The sequence below is a fragment of the Vanellus vanellus genome, assembly GCF_965231255.1.
Source record: "Vanellus vanellus genome assembly, chromosome: 18".
Lineage (NCBI taxonomy): Eukaryota > Metazoa > Chordata > Aves > Charadriiformes > Charadriidae > Vanellus > Vanellus vanellus.
In genome coordinates this window covers 1,855,410-1,868,682 of record NC_138923.1, presented here as the reverse complement: position 1 = coordinate 1,868,682, position 13,273 = coordinate 1,855,410, and the positions used below count along the sequence as shown (strand labels likewise).

The following is a 13,273-nucleotide window of genomic DNA, read 5'->3' as shown; positions in this document are numbered from 1 at the left end:
GAGCCACCAACCTCTGTGTCCCAGACTCCCCCTGGTCCACCAGATGCCACCGGCTGCTGTGTTCCTGGCCCAGGCTGCTGTTCCCTTTGCCAGTCTGAGCAAAACCTGGTCTCCCTACCGATGACTTCTACTGACTGCTTCTGATGCAGTCCCAGCCTTTCTTGTCCTGATAACACTAAACTCGCATTAGGTAGTGCTTGGAGGGAGGTGAGGACTCTAATGATTATGAGACTTGAGTAAATTAAATTCTTATGTCAACACGCATGTAGCATGCTTGGAATGTGATGTCCTGCATCTCTTTGTACCCTGATGTTTGGTCTCCACACGCTGTGCCTCTGGATTATCATCTCGGAAGAAGTGCACAAAGTATCCGGGCTGTGTTCATCAGCTGGCTTTTATTGTTTTCCTTTGAGTGCCTTTTCAGTTTGTCTGGAGCCAGTCCCACCAAATACAGCAGGATTTCTAGTTTTGTTTACAGTGGATTGTCATTTTTGTTTTTACTCTTGCTCTTTGTGGAGGTAACTTGTCTAACGTTACTGTGAATATCAAGAATCTCCTGTATATAATTAACCAATAAAATAGATTGCATTTTATTGTGGTGGGTGTGTGTTTTGGAAACAATCCTCAATGCTGTGAAAGTGGAAGCTGGTGGTTCTTATGCAGCATTCAGAAATTGACTCCGAGAGTATGTGCCCGCTTTTATTAGCCTGGCCTTCCCCAGCCCCTTTTCTCTGGCAGGACTCTGCCATGCCTGCTGTAACGGTGACAGTGGGAGTGAGCAGCCAGGGCTGTGTGTCCATCCTGGGGTGGTTGGGGATGGGCGTGAGGAGCAGCAGCCCCTGGGCCCACCCCAGCCACCAGCAACAAGCCCTGAAGCTGCTGGAAGGGGAATGTGGGGAGTGCCTGAGTTGCCCTTTGTTCTGGTCCAGTTACGCTTCACAGTGTCTGGGGAAAGCTGAGATGGAAAGAGGAACCGGTGCCTCCCAGAGCTGCTTTCCCCTATAGAGGTAGGAGTTGAAGGACAAATTTTCAGGAGCTGTAATAGTGATCCCCCTCAGTGTGTGGAAGGCGTCTGTGTACAGCAAGGAATGTAGTCTCTCTCCCAGAGTTTTACTCTAGGTTGTATTTTTACATACAAGAGCAATGAGGGGCTCGATTGGGTTTTCTTCCCCTGTGCAACTGAAGGATGTTGGGAACCTGCTGGGACATTTCCCTGTCAGCCCTGGGCCATGCTGGGAATGCCTGAATAGCAGAGCAATCCCTGGTAATTTCATGTGGTGTTAGACTGGGAAAGCAGCTCTGCTCTAGGCCAGACTCAGGCTCTTTCCCGTTTGAAAAGTTTTTTAAATTCTGTATGTTATCCCAGCCTGACTTCTATTCATTATCCCTGCCTGACCTGAAATGTGATGCATCTACAACGCATGAAGCATGAATTTAACATGTCCAGTCTGGAGCATTCCTTAAGACACTGAAAAAATAGCACCGATTGCTGTGCTGGAAGATGGTGTCAGGGTTCCAGCCAGGAGCAGAGAATGCCTCTGGTTCCATCCCTAAGCTCTTTGTGGGTGTCCTGGTGCAGACCCCGGGGCTGCTCCATCCTGCTCTGCCTCCTTCCCCAGACTGGATGGAGCAGAGTTTCTTAAGCACCGACAAGTTGCTTCAGTTTTTATAACTTGTTTCCTTCAGGCCACCTGCCTGCATGTGAGACTCCTCCTTTTTTGGGGCTCTGCATTATCTCACCTTTCCTTACATGCCCAGCCAGCTGACGGTGATACGAAGTGCTGTTGTAAATCCCAGTACATGCTGGTGAGTCTGTCAGGAATCAATCTACTGTTCTGCTTTTTATGTGACACCATAAGGAAACATTTGGTGCCCCTCAGTCCAAGCAACAAACATCGCTGGCAGCTACCTGAAACTCCATCTTGGGGTGACAAAACAGTGCAGCTGGGGTGATGCCCTCCCCAGGGCTGAATGGAAATGAAACGGGTAAATGGAAAAGAAAAACCACTCCATCAAAAAATACAGGATATTGTACCATGTCTGTGTGCCCAGTATGTTCTACTGCATCCACGTTTGCAGCCGTTCCCTGGTAAGGGCCCGATCCACATCCCAGCTGCGACAGGGACTGAGAAGCCATCTTGGTGAAATGCGCGGGACTGGCTGATTGGAGAAGACGCGGGGGCTCCTTTCCTGGCTGCCTCAGGGACCGGCAGAGCCCGGCCTAGAAATGGCATTGCCTGTTGTGACACCCACTGCCTTTATTCACACCGCCTTGGAAAACACTAATCAGATGATCTCCAACACCTTCTCCTTAGCAGGGTCACCAAATTCTAGGGCTAAAAGTTTAAACGAACATGTTCCACTAGCTCCATTTTTAGCATTATTAAATCAAAAGCTCCCCAGAAGATCCTTCTGTAGAGGCAGTGTTTTACCTCCTCACTGTATCGGTGGCACGCAGGTGAAGGAAACACCAGTGGCCTTGGTGTTTCCATCCCTGCCTGCACAGTCTCCACAGCCATTTAAAGCAGCTCGTGTGATTATTATTTTCTTTTTTTTAAAAGAGACATATTTATTTAAAACAAAACACTTGACCAAGGGGCATTCGTGTGTGTTAACCAGATAAACTTAAAAAAACCAAACCAAAACACAACAAAAAACCCCCAAAGACCAAACAGCAGAAAGGAGGGGGGAGAGGCCTGTCCCGCCAGCCCCAGGCCCCCCTGCCGGCGGGGGGCTGGCGGTTTCCCCGGCGCCGTGTCCCGCTCGGCCGGTGCCTCCGGGCCGCCGCCGCCGCTAGAACTCGAAGGTGCCGAAGTGTGCGGCGCGGCCGCCGGCTTTGGGCTGCGGCTTGTAGCCGATACGATCATTGATCATCTGCTCCCGGCTCTTGTGGTCGGCGCCCAACGCCATGGCCGCCGCCTCCTCGCCGGCCGCCGCCACCTCCGCCTCCTCCCGCTGCTTCTTGCGGCTCTGCGGGGCAAAGGGGCCGCGTCAGGCCGCTCCCGGGCGGGGGGGGGACGGACACCCGATCCCGCCGGGGGCGGCCCCGGCCGGCCCCGCTCGCACCTCCAGGTCCTTCCGGATGCTCTCGAACTCCTCGATATCGTCCAGCTTCAGCTCCAGCCGCGTCGGTTTCCGCCGCAGCATCGCCGCCCTCTGCCGCCGCTCCGCCTCAGCCGCCGCCACCGGCCAGGGCCGAGCGCGCCCAAGGCGGCGCCTCCCGCCATGCCCCTCTCCCCGCGCCACACCTCCCGACGTGCACCGCGCATCCTGCCGCTAGCGGGCAATGTGCTTCCCAGCATGCCCCGCGCCTCCTCAACCAGCCACACCTCCCGGTGTGCCCCGCGCGAAGTGCTGCTAGCGAGCATTGTATCTCCCGGCGTGCACCGCGCCTGCCCATCCAGTCGGGGTCCCCGCCCCGACCAGACATTGCACCTCCCGGCGTGCTCCGCGTCACCCGGAAGTGGTTGTGAGGCGGTTGAGCCTGTTCGCGGCGCGTTTCGTCTCGTCTCCCGGTGTGCGGCAGCCATGGCTTCCGTGCGGGCACCGGCGGCGCGCGGCGGCGCTCGCCCCGCCGTGCGGGCCCCCGCGCCTACGGAGGTGAGTGTCGGGGGGGGGGGGGGGCGGCGGCGGCGGCGGCGGCGGCTCTTGGCCCGTTACCTGCGCGGGGGTCAGTACGACCCGCGGGCCCTGAGGAGGGGGGGAGGCCGCGGGCCGAGCCGGGAGCTCACGTTTGCTTTGGGGCTTGTGGAATTTGCCGTGGTGGAGAGGCCCCGGTGTGGGGAGTGGCCCCGTGCCTTTGGTGACACCAGAGCCATTCGGAGGGCCGCGACCTGAGTGTTTATGTGTTTTCACGCGTTTTTATAGAATCCTTTTGCTTTTCTTGGAAAGTTTGGTGTTACGTTCCTCTTCCGGGAGGAACACCTTTCATCTCCCTCCGCTTTCCAGCGGGGGCACCGAGGGTTGGTGGGTGGCATCACTTGTGCCTTTTCCGGGGCATGTTCAGCAAGATCATGAAAAATTTAATTTTCTAAAGTGTTGGGGGTTTTAAAATTAAAAATAAAACCAAACCCAGAGCCTTAAAAATTAGGTCCAAGCTGATAGTAAAGAAACAGAAGACAACCAGTCTAATTTAAGAAAATTATTTAATGTGGCATTTTACTTTTGATCTTTGTGCTTGGGACATAGACTTATTGTCCAAAATTAACATCTCCTACAATTTCAGGGTCTCTTCATGAGGTATGTACTAACTTTCTCTCTAGCAGAGCTGTGCTTTCTTGCACAGCCAAGCTGTTTATTGTCTCCTTTTTGCCAAAACATGCTAAAATTCTGTATTTACCTTCCAGGCCACAAAGAGCAAGCCTGCAGAGGAGGGCGATGCTCCTCCAGCCAAGAGAGCCCCCATCTTTTATGGCAGTTTGGAAGAGAAGGAAAGGGAGCGTCTGGCAAAAGGAGAATCGGGGCTGCTGGGAAAAGAGGGGATGAAGGCCGCGCTTGAGGCTGGCAACATCAACATAAGCAGTGGTGAGAATGTTTAACCACTTTTTTTTTTGTCTTGCTGTGTAATGTGACACTTTCAAAAGCCTTTGATCAACTTTGAGCGTAATTTAAAGTGAAAAATGTGAAACCATCACATTTTTGTGGTCTTTGTTTGGATCTTCCTGTTTGAGAGGGATCGTTGAATCATATAATGGCTTAGGTTGGAAGGGACCTTGAAGATCATCTAGTTCCACCCCCGCTGCCATGGGCATGGACACGTCCCACCAGCCCAGGTTGCTCCAAGCCCCATCCAACCTGGCCTTGAACACCTCCAGGGATGGGGCAGCCACAGCTTCTCGGGTAACCTGGGCCAGTGCCTCACCACCTTCATAGTGAAAAATGTCTTCCTAATATCTAATCTAAATATCCCCTCTTCCAGTTTGAAGCCATTCCCCCTCATCCTATCACTACATGCCCTTGTAAAAAGTTCCTCCTCAGCTCTCCTGTAGCCTCTTTAGGGACTGGAAGGGGCTCTAAGGTCTCCCCAGAGCCTTCTCTTCTCCAGGCTGAACACCACCAACTGTCTCAGCCTCTCCTCCCAGCAGAGGTGCTCCAGCCCTCGGATCATCTTTGTGGCCTCCTCTGGACCTGCTCCAATAGGTCCATGTCCTTCTGATGTAGGGGGCTCCAGAGCTGGACACAGTACTCCAGGTGGGGTCTCACAAGAGTGCAGCAGAGGGGAGAATCCCCTCCCTCACCCTGCTGGCCACACTACTTCTGATGCAGCCCAGGATACGGTTGGCTTTCTGGGCTGTGATCACACGTTGCCAGCTCATGTTGAGCTTCTCGTCAACCAGCACCCCCAGGTCCTTCTCCTCAGGGCTGCTCTCCAGACATTCTCCACCCAGCCTGTATTTGTGCATGGGATTGCCCCGACCCAGATGTAGGACCTTGCACTTGGCCTTGTTGAACTGCATGAGGTTGGCTTGGGCCCATCTCTCCAGCCTGTCCAGGTCCCTCTGGATGGTATCCCTCCCCTCCAGCGTGTCTACCTCGCCACACAGCTTGGTATCATCGGCAAACTTGCTGAGGGTGCACTCGACCCCACTGTCCGCGTTGCTGACAAAGATGTTGAACAGTACAGGTCCCAGTACTGACCCCTGAGGTACACCACTCATAATTGGTCTCCAACATCAAGCCATTGACCACAACTTTTTGAGTGTGACCATCCAGCCAGTTCTTTATCTACCGAGTGGTCCATCTGTCGAATCCATGTTTCTCCAATTTAGAGACCAGGATCTCTTGTCCCCTTGTTGTTTTCAACCTGATGGTTTTGTTTTTTGTTCAGGTGAGGTCTTTGATCTTGAAGACCACATGAGCGAGCGGCAGGCGGAAGTGCTGGCTGAGTTTGAGCGCAGGAAGAGAGCCCGGCAGATCAACGTGTCCACTGACGACTCTGAAGTGAAAGCCTGTTTGCGAGCGCTTGGGGAGCCCATCACGCTCTTCGGAGAAGGTCCTGCAGAAAGGAGGGAGAGGTGCTGTGTCTGCCCCGAGTGTTGCAAATGGGGAACTCTGTTTATCAAATTCCTGACATTTCCTTGTAGTCAGGGTGCAGTGCATGCTGGCAGTCAGTAATGCTTCAATGCAGCAAGAACACTGAGAAAGAAAGAATGGAAAACTGATTATTTGTCAGGTTAGCTGAAAATTCACTCGAGTGAATATGATTTAATGTGTTTCTTTCTAGATTAAGAAATATCCTTTCGGTGGTTGGCACAGATGCATTAAAAAAGACCAGGAAAGATGACGACAGGTCTAAAAAATCCAAAGAAGAGGTAATAGTCTGTCTTGTTCTCTCAGTGCTGCGGGAGATAGGTATGATACCCTTTGAGGTGTCTTATTTTGATGATCTCTTCTATGTCCAGGGCTCTTGGTTTTGGTCAGTCCGTGGATTTTTGTGTCATCCCTCTATTCTCCTTCTGTGTTGCCCATTTTAGCAAAACTGTGGCAATGTGTTATCTAAATCAGGAGCATTAAATCTGGCTTGTACTGCAGGCCAAATTCCATGCTGCGTACAGTATATAAAACAGGAGATTACACTAAGTAACAGTCCAGATGTCTAGCGGTCCTTTATTGTTGTTTGTCTTCATACATAGGAAGAAAAAAAAATGTTCCTGCTACTGCATCTGTTTCGGTCTTTGATGCTTCTTTCTTTCTGCTTCTCCTTTCTCTTTTCTGAGTCCATTTTTTCCTTATTATTTTCGGGAGTTGCTGTAAGAAATAAGGACAATTTCTGCAGCTCTGGGCTTTCTTTTTACTGGGTGATGTGTTGGGAAGGAGGGAGTATAATCATCAGCTGTACGTCCTTAAGTAAAATGAGTTAGTGTTCAATGGGAATATTGAGTGAAGTGGCAGCATGTCAGCATCTGGTCTGCAGAGCAAAGAGTTTGACTTGTTTCTCAATCCCTTTTTCTACGGCTTATAGTTACACAAAATGCCCTTAAAAAGAGGCCTTAACACAGCAAGATTTAAGAGCAGATGCTGTGGTGGCACTTACGTATGAAGAGGAGGTCATCTAGGGTAACTGAATGGAAGAGCGGTGTCACATTAGGTTTTTCTTTGGTTTTGTTCTTTTTCTTACAGTATCAGCAAACCTGGTACCACGAAGGACCACGTAGTCTGAAAACAGCGAGGCTGTGGCTTGCGAACTACTCACTCCCCAGGTGAGATAAAACAGCACAAGGAGGGAGATGGAACCTTTTGTAAAATCTAGTTGCTAATCCCACTGTGGGTAGTGCAGGAAATTTGAGATCAAAGGCATGGAGAATGTGCACTGGTAGACAAGTCCAGTGAGCTCAGAGCTTGAGTTCTCAGTTTGGGGGACATTAGCCCAGTTTGGGGGAAGAAGGGGGAAAGGCCTGTTTCCAGCAGCAGGGCAGGGAAAATGAGAAGACCTGTTACTCCACCTTTCCTCTTCACAGGGCAGTGAAGCGACTAGAAGAAGCCCGGCTGCTCAAAGAGATTCCAGAGGCAACCAGAACATCGCAGAGACAGGAGCTACACAAATCCCTACGAGTAGGTTTGGCAGCTGCTCAGCTGCTGTGTTTAAAACTTTGCTGATTTCCAAAGAGATCAGAAAGAAATCAGCTGCCGGGAGGCACTGTCCAGATGCATGTAGTTTTCTGCATCGTCGTCTGTTGGAAAGCTCTGTTTTCTCTCTGTTTTCCTGTGATATGCATAAAGCATGTTCTAACTTTTTTTCAGTGATTGAGAGAGATGTACTTTAGTTGTCCCCGTGCATGGCAAAGGGATGAGGAGACATCCCTGCATTGCCTTGCCACTTGCCTGTGAAGCAAAAGGAATTTATTCCTGGCTTTGTCACAGCTTTAGCAGCTAGGAAGGGACTGCTCACTTTCCTCTTCCTGGACAATGGTCACAAGTGCATAAAACGAAGGGAAATAATAGCCAACACAGTAATGTCAAACATGTTTTAGATGACCCTCAGACACCCTTTTCAAGCACGTTAAGTCAGATTCCCATCTTAACCGAACAAAGAGGCTCAAGCACAGTGCGCTGCCACTTTAATCCTGTTTACACCCAGAGGCATTAGCTGCCAGATGATTTGCTTCTCCCCTAAGCGCACCACACTGCCTGCCCTAGTCTGTGTGGTTCTGTTTGTTGGATGAGTTGTAGAAAGAGGCCAAAACTACAGTAAGTTCTTTGTCAAAACCATAGTTTCAAAGCAGGCCCGCGGGGTTATTGGTGGCAAGTACCGTGGGTGGCACATTGAGAGCTAAGCTGTGCCCCGGGGCTGTACTAGCTTATATCGGGCAGGCTGGTGTGGCCCTCCTGCTTGGAGCTGGAGTGGCTCTGAGGTAGCTCCTCCCTTTGAAAGTGACTTTCCAAAGGCCTCTGCCTCCTTCATCTCAGTCTTTGGCCAGGGCTTTCCCTAGGTTGTTTCTACTTCACTCATTCATTGTTTTGTTTGTATTTGGTTACAGTCCTTGAATAACTTCTGCAGTCAGATTGGAGACGATCGCCCGCTGTCCTACTGCCACTTCAGCCCCAATTCCAAACTCCTCGCTACGGCCTGCTGGTAAGTTTTCTTTTACAGCACTTGCTGTCAGGGCTGGGAGAGCATAGCAGGAGTGAAGGAGAAGGATGTTATTGGAGGCCTGTGAATTGTGAGAGTTCAGAAATGCTTTCTCTTCCTGCTTTGAACTCTCTCTTCACCCTGCTTTAGAGTTTAGCAGAGGTTTGAATCTGAGTCCATTAGTCCCTATGGTTGGTTGCCTGAAGTGTATTAATATTTTAGTCATTGCAGAACCCCCCCGGGTGGTTTTGCAGCTCTGTGTTTGGTCTTTTCTTTGATGTTCCTGCCTACACTGATGCCTACTTGTGTTCAACAGGAGCGGATTGTGCAAGCTCTGGTCCGTGCCTGACTGCAATCTTGTTCACACCTTACGAGGTAGAGAACAATTTTCACTGAGACTCTTTGTTTAATTCTTGTGTTCCTCTCTGCATTGAGTTCCCATAGCTGCATTATTTTGTGACTCAAAACGTAGTGTTCTCTGGGCAGATTTTATTCTAACAAGAGCATCACTCAGGCTTACAGAGTGTGGACATGTGTTTCATAATCAAGAGGAAGTCCTGGCCTTTCTCTTAGAGCCAAGACCTGAGTTTGTTGTTTCTGTTTCCAAATAATCTTGTTTTGTTTTGTTTCAAAACCTGGTTTGAGTTATTCTGAGCCAAATAACAGCATTTTTGGCCAGGCCACTTAACAGCAGTGAGGTTCTTTGAACAGCGGTTGCAACTTTGACTAAATACAAATGTGAGGACAAATCTTGTAATTTATATGTGAATTTCCACTACATTTTGAAGGCTACAGACCTTGGCACCAGTGGGCACTGCTGGAAGTGCAGTTTAGCTGTTTGCAGGACAGATACAGCTGGTAGTTACAATGCAACTTCACTCAACGTGGGAGGCCACAGTGAAAGTGTTCACTGGTACCTGACTAATTAGTAACAAAGAAGTGCTATTTTTCTGAAGAACTGGCCAAGATCACGTGGCGGATTATCAACTTTGATTTTCCTTTCTCTTAAGGACATAACACCAACGTAGGAGCAATAGTCTTCCATCCCAAAGCCACTGTCTCCCTTGACAAGAAGGATGTTAACCTGGCCTCGTGTGCAGCTGATGGGTCTGTCAAACTCTGGAGCCTTGAAAGGTCAGGATGATACAGCTGCAGTGTTGTTGTTTTGGGGTTTATTTTGTGTTATTAAACATTGGACATTCACCACCCTCCTGCAAATATAACCTTTTCTTGTAGTTATACCAGTGCAATTCCTGGCCTCAGTATGTGCCACCTTCTTCAGCAGGAAAAGAGATCACCCTGATTAGGGGAATCAAGGTGAGGGGAAGTTGTCTGAAAACAATCAAGTCAGAATTGCTGCTGGGCATTGGTACGCTGCTCTGGGTGATGGATGGAAGACTTAGAGATTGTTTCGTTCTAACCTTTTATTTAGGAGAGAATTTCCCCTCTTGGATATTAAGACTCAACTTTTGAGTTATTGGGAAGCACCAGTATTCAGAGAGGGACTAGCGAAATACATGACCACGCACAATAGTTTCATCCAGTAATAAAAACAAGTGGCTCTAACGCTGCACAGTGTGGTTTTGCAAGATGCATAGCACCTGTCTCAAGCCTGTGAAGAAGAGGACGGTGTAGATACCGAGCCCTAGCATCTGCTGTGTTTGAAAAGTGGAGCCCTGCGGTGCACCTGAGGAGGAGGCAGGCAGCTCTGGGATCCTCAGTTGTTTATCCTTAGCTGAAAGCCGCCGTTCCCAATCGCAGAAACATACCTGTGCAAAGGGACAGGTTGTTTATTAGTCTCGTGTGACCGCATCTCTTTAGTTTGTCTGTTGGAAAGAAACTCTAAATGCTCTTCAGGCCTCTTGCTGAAGGCTCCTGCCCTGCTGCCTGCAATTGTGAGAGAATAAATACTCAGTCTATCCTGCCTGCCCTGCAATTCCTCAGAATAGCTGGATTTGCTGTAGTTCAGGATGTGCTCTGTGTAGTCACAGTAAAACTCCCTGCTGCCCAGGGGGTCCGTGTTTTGTTTCTGCTATTAGTACTTTCAAAGTGCTATTAACAAGGGCCTTGTTAATTTTCAGGAAATAATTATCCCTGGAGAACTTTATATCCAACATGGATGCGGATAAAGGGGTTTCACTTAGAGCTCTAGCTGTGTGAACAAAAGGCAGAATTTGGAGTCATTAGTTAAAACTCTGATTTTCCTGTCTGGCTTGTGTTTAATTAGCAGCTGTCCTGCTGTGGTCATGTTTGCAAAGGCCTGGCTAGAGCCAGCCACTTCTGACCAGTGTCCGGTGATTTGTGCTTCTGTTTTTCAGTGATGAACCGGTGGCAGATATCGAAGGACACAGCATGAGAGTGGCACGTGTGATGTGGCACCCATCGGGGAGGTTCCTGGGTACTACCTGGTATGGAGATGTGGTTATTTGCTTTAAGACATTACCATTAGCAGCTGTCTAGCTGGTAGCCCAGTGGGTACCAGTGCTTGTCCTCAGAAGAGCCCAGCATGGGCAAGGGTTGCCCGTTCTTGACAGCAGCTGGGCTGTTGCGATGTAAATAACAGCGAGTCATTGGGATTCCTTTCTCTGCCCCTCATGTGAGACCCTGTTTGTCTCCAGCTGGAAATAAAATGCCCACAGAGTTAGTGAAATATCCTGTTATTCGCCCTGGAGATACACTTAGTTGGACAAATTCTTTGTTTTTACAGCTATGATCACTCGTGGCGCTTGTGGGACTTGGAAGCTCAGGAAGAGATTCTCCATCAGGAGGGGCACAGCAAAGGGGTTTATGACATTGCCTTTCACACGGATGGGTCTCTCGCTGGCACTGGGTGAGTTTGTTTTGTGTCGGGACCGAATGTGAAATATTACCAAGGTTTTGTTGCTGACTGATGCCAAGCGCCCCAGCCATTTGTGATGGTGAGGCTGAGTGTGCTCTGGCAGTTGCTGAAGTCTCTGATGGGTGATGCTCGGGTTCTCTCTTCCCAGTGGACTGGATGCTTTTGGCCGGGTGTGGGACTTGCGCACGGGACGCTGTATCATGTTTCTAGAAGGCCACTTGAAGGAGATCTATGGGGTTAACTTCTCCCCGAATGGGTAAGAAAGGGGCTTGCGTGGTTTAGGTGGGAGCTCTGAGTACAAACCCCAGCTTCCAACAACGTGTTCTTCCTCCACCCTTTGGCAGATACCACGTCGCAACTGGCAGCGGTGACAATACTTGCAAGGTGTGGGACCTCCGCCAGAGGAAGTGCATCTACACCATTCCGGCCCATCAGAACCTGGTGACCGGGGTGAAATTTGAACGTAAGTGCCTCCTGTCTGATGTTCCTTATCCCTGCCTCTCCTCAGCTGAGGTGGCAGGGGATGAGGCAACCCAAAACCACATCGTTAGGTCAAGAAGGCCCGTACTGGTTAGCAGAGATGATTTGTCATGTTTTTATTTGCAAATCTCACTTTCCCTTTTTCTCATCCTCTACTGCAGCCAATCACGGTAACTTCCTGCTCACCGGCGCTTATGACAACACCGCAAAGATCTGGACTCACCCCGGCTGGTCCCCGTTGAAAACGCTGGCTGGTCACGAGGGAAAGGTGATGGGACTGGATATCTCCCTTGATGGTCAACTGATGGCGACCTGCTCCTACGACCGGACCTTCAAGCTGTGGACAGCGGAGTAGCTCAGAGGTGCTGCTGATGAACTGGAATGGAGATGTTAATGGCTTTGAACTAAGACTTGCTTTTTTTATATTAAAGAGAAAAAAAGGCATCACCTTTTGCACCATGTGTTCCGGCAGCTGTAGTCACTGGCTGGTCTTGGGTTGAGGTGGTTTTGGAGCACCTGTATTTGCCAGGGTTTGGTCAGAATCACATCTCAGGTGATGTTTTTCCATTTTTTGGGACTCTATTTTATACTGCAGATACTGCTTTCTGCTGTAATTTGAAGATGATCCATCTGCTTCCACCCTCCCTTCCAAGTTATGCTCACAGGTTTTCTCCAGTCTGTTTTGAACATTTGTAGGCAGCCACACACCACCTCAGGTATGGTGTGCTGATCAGCCTCTGTTAACACCTTCCATTTTCTAGGAGCCTTCAGGAGGAGTCTGTGGCTTCAAACTTGACTGACATTTAAAGAAAGCAAAGCTAACTGTCAGAGTTAGAGGGACACGGTACCCTGCGTCCCCTGCCTCCGCAAAGGTGGCCTCTGAGTGGGGAGGTCTGTACCCCCTTTGTACCCAGTCACAGTAGATGTCAAAGGCCAGGGAAATTTCTTTTCCATGTACCACCTCAAGTCATCTCCTGTCCAAGCTCCTTGAGCTGTCCTGTGAACTGGGTGTTTCAAATCCACGTGGGCATCTCCTGGCTAAGTTTTTGCCATGTCTCTCAGATGATATGAAGGTGGGTATTTTGGGGTAGGATTGTTCTTGTTTGAACTTACACCCTGGGGAGCTTTCTTATTTGCTGTTTGTTCTTTAAATTGAGGTTTTGCAAGTGTTGTGTTCTGGAAAATCAAAACATGTTTTGAACGTGCACCCTGGCCTCTGGGTCTGACTAAGGACTGGAGAAGTGACAGGTGCTTCACACCACACAGTTCGATTTCTGTCTGCTGTCATAAAAAACCTTCAGGAGGAAAGAGAAGACGGATTCATCTCCCTGTTGTCAGCTGGAGGGCAGCTGTCTGTGTTCCTTGGGAATGTAAACACGGTTCTG

The 13,273-nt window shown here is 49.7% G+C and overlaps 2 protein-coding genes across 2 annotated transcripts; one reads left to right on the top strand and one right to left on the bottom strand.

The window, feature by feature from the left end:
* Positions 1-2,526: 2,526 nt before the first annotated feature.
* On the bottom strand, positions 2,527-3,226 carry CDC26 (cell division cycle 26). The gene is made up of 2 exons (XM_082492513.1): positions 3,067-3,226; positions 2,527-2,970 (listed from the first exon to the last, which is right to left on the bottom strand). The coding sequence occupies exons 1-2, from the start codon at positions 3,145-3,147 to the stop codon at positions 2,794-2,796; spliced, it is 258 nt and encodes an 85-aa protein (XP_082348639.1). The 5' UTR covers positions 3,148-3,226; the 3' UTR covers positions 2,527-2,793.
* A 250-nt stretch (positions 3,227-3,476) lies between these two features.
* On the top strand, positions 3,477-12,332 carry PRPF4 (pre-mRNA splicing tri-snRNP complex factor PRPF4). The gene is made up of 14 exons (XM_082492827.1): positions 3,477-3,600; positions 4,347-4,524; positions 5,828-6,014; positions 6,224-6,311; positions 7,120-7,199; positions 7,458-7,551; positions 8,478-8,572; positions 8,886-8,944; positions 9,580-9,703; positions 10,888-10,977; positions 11,277-11,399; positions 11,557-11,664; positions 11,753-11,871; positions 12,050-12,332. Exons 1-14 carry the CDS (start codon positions 3,529-3,531, stop codon positions 12,241-12,243), a joined length of 1,611 nt encoding a protein of 536 aa, XP_082348953.1. The 5' UTR covers positions 3,477-3,528; the 3' UTR covers positions 12,244-12,332.
* Positions 12,333-13,273: the final 941 nt, after the last annotated feature.